General features: G+C 40.1%; 1 protein-coding gene across 2 annotated transcripts in view; it reads right to left on the bottom strand.

Annotated features, from left to right (window-relative positions):
- Positions 1-8,700, bottom strand: part of Bcap29 (B cell receptor associated protein 29) — a 41,585-nt gene that overhangs the window by 26,749 nt on the left and 6,136 nt on the right. For both annotated transcript variants that reach the window (XM_021179045.1, XM_021179044.2), the window contains 2 exons: positions 7,092-7,242; positions 4,508-4,643 (listed from right to left, as the gene is read on the bottom strand). In XM_021179045.1, the coding sequence (XP_021034704.1) occupies positions 4,508-4,643; positions 7,092-7,242 (287 nt within the window). The remainder of the gene's footprint in view (positions 1-4,507; positions 4,644-7,091; positions 7,243-8,700) is intronic.

Below are 8,700 nucleotides of genomic sequence, written 5' to 3' on the forward strand. Positions count from 1 at the left end.
GGGAATAGGGTAGGAGTGGGCAGCAGAAGAGGAATGACAGCTCCAGGCACACACTCTCTCTGCAGCACGGAGGAGAGTGGAGGCCTCAAGCAGTCTGAAACAGAAAGGCCATCAGACCTTTGAGAATCAAAAGTCGCCTCTAGAATAGCAGAGAGAGAACTTCTCAAAGCCTAATTTTAATTTGTTGCTTACTTCAAGTTCAAAACAATTTTAGCCTAGAAAAGAAGGGTTACATTTGTAAAGGCAGAATAGATGTAAAAACACACAGCTTACTTTGGACGACTACCACAGCGGGGATGATGACCAAACTCGGGAAGGCACCACTGAGCCGCAGGAATGTTTACACTGACTGCTTGAATTATGCTGCCCACTTGGAAAAGCTGGATTTGTGGCAGGCTTGTAAATAAGCTTTCATTCCTGCACCTGGAAAACTGCTGCCATTTCTTATCCTTAATTCATGCTGGAGAAAGACCAAGAGGTCTGGAGTCTGCAACTCAGCAGCCCCAGCCACAAGAGCACAAGTCTTCACTACCCCAGCCACCTTGTCCCCACCAAGAGGCAGGAGAGAGCAAAGCTTCATGCTGCCATTTTGAAGCAGTTTAGTTAACATTAACTGATGGCAAGGCATGAATGCACACATCAGAGTGAGAGGATGAGGCAGGAGGGTTGTGATCTCTCTCTCTCAGATGTATTTATTTTTATGTATATGAGTGTTTGTCTGAATATATGTCTGTGTACCACGTGTACTGGTGCCCATGGAGGCCAGAAACGGTATCAGATACCCTGGGACTAGAGGTGTAGTTGGTTGTGAGCCACAATGTGGGTGCTGGAAACTGAACTCAGGGTCCGATGGAAGAGCAGCAAGTGTTCTTACCAGGCATCTCTCCAGGCAGACTATTGTGATTTCAAGGACAGTTTGGGCAACTTAAAGAGAATCTGCCTCGAAAAGTAAACAAAAGTTAACTAACTGTTCTTGCATAACTATCTTATTTCTTTGACTGAATTATTTGATGAGAAATGGGCTTTGTGCACCAAAGCATCATTTTCATAGGACAGCACAGGAGTTGAGGGTACAAAACCAGTGGTTGTAAATGTAGGGGTTACAGTCAGGCTGCATGGCCTCAAACTTCCTGTATTGTATCTTTTTTTTTTTTTTTTTTAATTACCCTTCTCTCCCTGTTTTCTCAGCTAGAAAATGCAGACAATACAACCGCATGGGATTGTTTAAGAATTAAAAGAGTTAATATCTTACTGTGAAACACTTAAAGCCACAATTGGCATAGAGTTAACTATTATTTATAGGCACAGAACCTTGAAATTCAAAACGTAGGAGGTGACTTGCCCTAGGTCACACTGCTGATTACTGTAGTGCTGAAATTAGCACCCAATTGAAAGTTTCTGAATCTCAGGATTATATATTTTCTGTAGGATAATATTCTTCCTATATAAAGAGGTATTTTAGCAATTTTATCATTGTTTCACTAATATTTCAAAGCCCACATGAAATTTTAAAAAAGCATTTTTTTACATTGCTTTTATTGATTACAATAAAGTTAGACAGGATTTATCCAGTTTACAAACATCCTTCTCACGTGTACTAGCCTTAGTTTAGCTTATCTGATAGTCCAGCCCACTATGCCTCTTCTGCTGATGATCTAGGACTGACTGACTGAGACCCAGCTATACAGCAGTCAGGGAATCAGCACAGCATGGAATCAAAGACAACTGTGGACAGTCCAGGAATCAGCAAGCAGGTCATACATTTTCTACCATGAGTGACTGGCTTTGAAAACAATCCCAAAGGAAGAGTTCTAAAGTTCTCTTCAAGGGATGCTTTGAAGGACAGGGCTAATTTAACTCTGTTAGTTATGATGCACATGTGACAAATATTTTATAAAAAATATTAAAAAAATTGTCCACGTACAGTTCAAGATTAGGAGGAAAACAAGTAAAGGGGGTGTGTACCACAACAGTGGTTAGTTTCAAAGCACTGGAGAGAGATGAAAGCCCTGCTGTGAACACAGAGCTGAGGCTTTTGAATGTGGTCATCAAACACTAGATGATGATTTTACACTCTGGAATAGATCAAAAGGTCGAAAATTAAGCAAACAACATTGAAGTACAAAATGAAATTGATTGTGCTGTAAAGAAAGCAGAAAGTACTTACTCCTAGCTTTTTCATACAGACCACACCTACATCTTGATTTCTAGAGAACAACAGTACTTTAAGAGGAAGTACAGAAGACATCAATGGATCAATCATTTTTTTTTTCAAATCCGAATAAACTTAGTGAGCCGTCAGTGGGTAAAAGCACTTGCTATGAGAACCTGGTGACCCGAGGTCAACCCCTAACATTCATGTAAAGATGGAAGAAGAGAGCAAATTCTTAACTACACACAGGCTATGGCATGCCCACCCTCTCCATATATCATGCATACACCATAATCATTTTATAAAAAGAACAAAACAAAGTAAAATATAAACTGTTTATAACACGCTGTTTCCATAAAAGATGCTAGTTACAACCTGTCCAGAAAGAGCCATTTTTAAAAATTCTGTTTCTATGAAAGGAGGTCTTTCCTTCTTTATTTTGTTACTATCTAACAGATACCATAAAAGGTAAGCTAGAAGTTCTGAATAGGAGGCGATGAGACTTATCAGCGCGCTGAACTCTACTGATCACGTGACAGCTGCCTGGCTTCCAGCTGATGATGGCAGGTGGTGCTTGAAGGCAGGCAGGTCCTTTTTAAAAGGCTGGGCTTTCAGGGTCTACTGCTGGACATGGCATGAACTTAACATGGAGACTGTATTTCTTTAGTTTGTAATAGAGAAATAATCTCAATGCATGATTATAAAAATACTTTCCTCAGAAAAATGTGTTTCATTTGTTAACAGTTCCAGAGACTCTTTTTCTTTTTCTAGGAAAAACTCATGGACTTATTATGAACTGAAATGCTCAATCTATAAGATCATTAGATTTTAAAATTCACAATAATTTTGTGTTTTCCTTTTCTTTTCTTCTTCCTTCCTTCCTTCCTTCCTTCCTTCCTTCCTTCCTTTTTTGCAAATAGGGCAAACCTCAATATTTGACACACACACACACACACACATTGTGTGGATATCAGAAGGCACAAACAACGTAAAAATTGTAAAAAAGGACTTTAAAAATTATTTAAAATCATCAATGTAGTCTCAATAATTTCTCTCTACTCATAAAACAAATCATACTTTAACTGAAAGAGAAATGGACACAGAAAATTATAAAGATTTAATTTAGAGGTTATGAAATAAAATTAATGGTAATAGAGGACTTCAAATTTGTAAACCAAGAATGGCTATAAGATGCCATATTCTGGGTATGGCATGGTCACTGTAATCTTCAACTCACTCTAGCTATGGTTACTTGCACTGGGCCAGTACAAGGCCTCAGTTAAACTCAGTGCAGCACAAACCAACAATGGATGAAGGTGGAAAGGAGACAAAGGGGGACAGAGATTTGGGATGGGTGGGAAGGGACAAGGGGGGCAGGGGTAAGAGTAAACAGAATATACATGTATGAAATTGTTTAAGAAGAAATTCAATTACAAAAAACCTATTAAAAATATGCATGCTCCTGTTGTTCTCTGAGGTGCTCCACCCAGCAGCTGACTCAGACAGATGAAGACACCCACAGCAAAACAGTGGATGGAGCCTGGGGACTCTTATGGAAGAATAGGAGGAAGGATTGTAGGCCCTGAAGCAGATAGGAACTCCACAGAAAGGCCTACAGAATCAACTAACCTGGACTCTTGGAGCTCTCAGTATGAACTACCAACCAAAAACCATGCACGGGCTATACCTAGACCTCTCTATACATTTGTAACAGATGTGCAGTGTAGTCTTCATGTAGGTCCTGAACAACTGGAACAGGGGCTATCCCAAAAGCTGCCTGTACTTGGGATATTTTCTTCTAGCTGGGCTGCCTTGTCTGGCCTCAGTGTGAGAGGAAGCGCCTAGCCTCTTGGCTAGACTTAAAGTGCCAGGGCAGGGAGGCCCCCACTCACTCTGAGGAGAAAGGAGAGGGGATGGATTGTGGGAGGGGGTGATTGTGAGTGGGGCAGTGAGTGGGATGTGAAGGGAATTAGTAAAATAAATAAATAAATAAAAAGTTTATGCACACTCTCACAGTTCATAGAAACCAGACTACTGGTATTTAATTTGTATTGAGGGAAAATGTGGAAGCTAAAGAATAGCACACAGTTTTAACCTCGCACTCAAGAGGCAGATGGGCAGGAAGATCTCTGAGTTCAAGGCCAGCTTCATCTACAGGATTTTTTTTTTCCAAAACACAACAAACAACAACAACAAACAACAACAACAACAGTAATCACTCCTTAGATCAAGGCTATTGTCTCTGTCACTTTCTCCTGATCAATTATGAAAATGCTATTTTTGATGCTAAGAATAGTACATTTCTCCTTGTGAATATTAACGTCGACACTTTTTTTTATAAAGAAAATTAAATACCAATTTTAGTTTTTCATTCTCTTCCATGAATTTCTTGGCAGCCTTATTGGTATTTTCTGCTTGAATTTTAAGCACTCCTTTGTTTGCTATTTCTTTTGCCAGCTGAGTAATAAGCGTAACCAGACGTCTCAACACTCTGAGGGGAAAAACAAACGAAGTTCAAAATAATGCGTAACTAGATTAATCATCAGGAACTCTGACTCGAACACAAATAGCCATTGTCAAATAATTCCTGTTAGATCTACAGAAATGGTGGTGGAGGCGACATTGAAATGGGACATTTCCTTTTTGCTATCCAAGTCTGTCAGCTAAAACAAGCTGGGCTTCACTCCTTTGCATCCTCTGTTGGAAGGCAATCATTAGAATACAGAGCTGGAGAGCTGTCCTTGCCCCTGGCCATCTGCAGCTTTGGGAAAGCTAAGCTGAGGCAGTGCTGGAGAGCTCGCCCTGCTGGTGCGGGTGCTGGTGCAGGAGAGTTGGCTGACTGACCAACTCAACTACCCCCCAGGCCCAAACCCCAATATCCACCCCATCTATGATCTGCTGGGGTGTGTGAAGGGAAGGGTCCTGCAGACCCAAAGCTGCAGGATCTCCATGACACAGGGTAACAGGAAGATATCCAAGAGGAGTGCACGTGAGGATCCAGTGTAGATAGTGTAGCAAAATCCAGAGGCTCAAACCAGACCACTCATTGTGATGGACATTTGCAAGTAACAAAAGGGTATATACTACGTGACACACTATGACACACTAAAGTTTCCACAACAAGATTTTTTTTTTTATTCTATCTTCTTTCTTTGTGTGTGTGTATGTGGGGGGCGGGGAGTTGCAAGGGTAAGGGCGGAAACAAACACATAGATGGAGTGGTCTCTCACAGCTTCTTGCACACAATGTTATTTCCCTTTTATAAGCCATTAGCCTAAAGTAGTCAAGTGACATTTCAATTAATTTGTTTTTTTGAGACAGGGTTTCTCTGCATATCTCTAGGTGTACTGGAACTCACTCCCTAGCCTGGACAAGCATTAACCTCAGAGATATGCCTGTCTCTGCCTTCTGAGTGCTAGGATTAAAGGCATGTGCCACCACTGGCTTCTGGATTGTATTGCAAGGTCAGCAAGAAAAATCTCTACTTTTTTTTTTTTTTTAAATTGCAGTTTAAAGATCATTTTATAAGGGGGCACAAGTCAAAAATAATGAATATTGACATGTTCACATATAAGCCCCACTATTAGATGTTAAAATTAATCTCTTCAATTATTCTTTTAGCAGCTATTTACTAATGAACTACTATGTTAGGTCAGAGGGTCATAGCCAAAAGGGAACTTAATTCTTGCCTTCAAGTTTAAGTCCTAGTTGGAGATATTTTTTTACTTTTATGTGTTTGTTTATTTTTGTTGTTTTCAAGACAGGGTCTGACTATATAGCTCCGGCTGTCCTGGAACTCACTCTGTAGACCAGACTGGCGTTGAACTCACAGAGATCTGCCTGTCTCTGCTTTAAACCCAAGCATGGCTTCTAGCTGGAGATATAAACAGTATTTAATTACAGTTGTGAATGGCACTAGAAGTTGAAGTGAGGACTTAACAGAAGATCTGCACACTTTGGAGGAACTGATGGCCACAGGGCTTCTTTGAAAAAGCTAAAAGATAAGTAAACGTTAAATAAAAAATAGAAGGTCAGCTATGGTCAGCTTAGCCTTTAAACCAGCACTTGAAAGCAGAGGCCTCAGATATCTGTGAGTTCAAGGTCAGACTGGTTTATACCAACAGGTTCCAGGCCAGCCAGGGTCACACAGTGAGACCCTGTCTGTCTCAGAAATAAAACCAACAGGGATTCAGCTTCCCAAGTCCTTCCCTAGCGCCTGGCTTTGCTGTCGGTCTTTATCTCAGTGTGCCTGCTGGGTTATGTGCTTCCTCATCCCTAATGATAACTATTCTGCAAACCCCAGTCAAACAAACAAACAAAGACTGGGAGGACAAAGGAGTGTTTTAGAATAGTTTGTAGGATGACTCAAGTGGGAAGAGCAGAGATATTTCATAAACAATAACTTTTTTTTTTTTAAACAGGAGAGTGGGAATGAGATGTACTGTATGTATCGGAGACCAGCAAGAGACGGATCCAGAAGGTGAGCCACCTGATCACTCAAGGCCGTCTGCGGGCAGCAGATCTACGAAATCTAACTTCCCCCTTATTTTTGAGATTGTAATTTAGTTACATGTCTCCTTTCCCTTCCCTCCCTCCAAACCCTCCCCTATATCTTTGACAATTTTCCTTCAAATTCATACCCTCCTCCCCCCTTTTACTAATTGTTATTGCATCTACATACATATATATTCCTAAATATAGCCTGTTCAGTCCATATACTGCTACCTGGATGTATGTTTTCAGGGCTGAACATTTGGCATTGGACAACCAATTCATGGGCTCTTCCCTTCCAAAGGCAATGTCTTCCATTCCAAGCGTTCTTTAGTGTGACTAAGATTTGTTACTTGAGTATATCATTTGCATTCTTTTATGAAGATATCAATGAAAAGATCTTAGTGTAAGTGGAAAAACAAAGGGGAGTTCTATGAGTGATACTTACAGCCAAAAAAATAATGAGAATCCAGAAATATAAAGATTTCTTTGAGACCTGAAGAGCTTCATCTGTGTGTGCTCAAAGGCACTCGGTCTGATGGCTGAGTTTTTCTCTACAACATTTGTGGACGAATACTTTCTTACTTCTCTCACGGCATCTGTTACAAGACAGAGAACGCTACTTTTAGTTTTTAGGAAAACCTTTTCTTTAAACAAGAAGGAGTTGTAGAATAACCTACCAGCCTTTTAAATAATGGACTTTAGATATGCCTTTCTTTCTGTCTGTCCCTCTTTAGTACCTGACAGGGTATTGAGCTTAAAGATGAACGTTTGTAAATGGATAGTAGTGGCAAGTTATGAATCAGCACTATAGCATTTAAAAATCATTCCTCTGGGGCTCACTTATCAAGTCTTGATCTACTGTGAAATATTATCTCTCACTCTTTCCATTTCTATGCATGACTAAAATTCAACTTGCTGTCAGGAACAGATATAATCCAGCCTTTCTTAAAGTGCCAGCATCCTATTATACTATTACTTTGTATAATCGAGACTTTAGAACTGTTTCGCTTCATTGACATTTCTATTTGCACAGACTTAGTTAAATGAGATGCAGACAACGCTGCATTTACTTGACAGCAGTTCACAGGCACTATCTCTGAATCACACCACCTTTCTCTCACTCCAAATAAAATCCCAACAAAGCACTGCACAAGAAGGGTTCCATTTTCTCACCTCACATTTGTATGCCATCTCTTTGACTGAAAATCTTTATTTCCAATACCATTAGGCATCCTAGCTCACTTTCTGTGTGTTGCAACATACGCAAAGGTAGTTCTTTGTGTTGTTTGTTGTTTTTTCAGAGAGGGTCTCAGTGTAGCTCTGGCTGTCCTGGAATTCACTATGTAGGTCAAGCTGGCCTTGAACTCACAAAGCTGCACCTGCTTCTCCCTTCCGAGCACTAGGATTAAAAGCATGCACCCACCACCCGGCTGCATAGTTAACTTTTGCACATGGATTATCTGGCAGCTGTGTGGTAACATGTTCTGCCTTGGAGATGGAGTTCCCAGAGTCCATCAAGGTAAGAATAAACAGACATGCACAGATGCAAAGGGTAGTTCACCTACTAGCACTAGCTAGTCCTTCCTCGGAATCTGGCTTCCCTTTACCTGCACCTCACTGAAAGAACAACTGTTTTATTATAAATTTCTTTTCTTTTCTTCTTCTTTTTAATTTTTCTTTCTTGCTCAAGTGAGTGTAAGCTGGTTGGATAAATATAGCCAAAAGAATCCACTACAGTTCTCTTTTCTTACACACGTGTCAGCTTTCAGTAGACATTTTGATACCTTTTAAAGAGTTGAGGCTAACATTTGTCAAACTAAGAAAGACAGAATGCCATTCCAAAGTTATTCAGGTAGTTGGTAGCTCAGTAATTATCAGTTCTCTCTACTTCTTTACTCCTTTGTTGTGTTGTTATATGGATGAGGTTTCAGTGCACAATGCTAACAATAACATACCATGACAAATACTGACATTTTCAAGTAAAATACAAATCCATTCAAAATTTGATGCAATTTCCTTCTTGGGGTTGGGTTTTTTTTTTTTTTTTTTTTTTT

The sequence above is a fragment of the Mus caroli genome, chromosome 12, assembly GCF_900094665.2.
Source record: "Mus caroli chromosome 12, CAROLI_EIJ_v1.1, whole genome shotgun sequence".
NCBI lineage: Eukaryota > Metazoa > Chordata > Mammalia > Rodentia > Muridae > Mus > Mus caroli.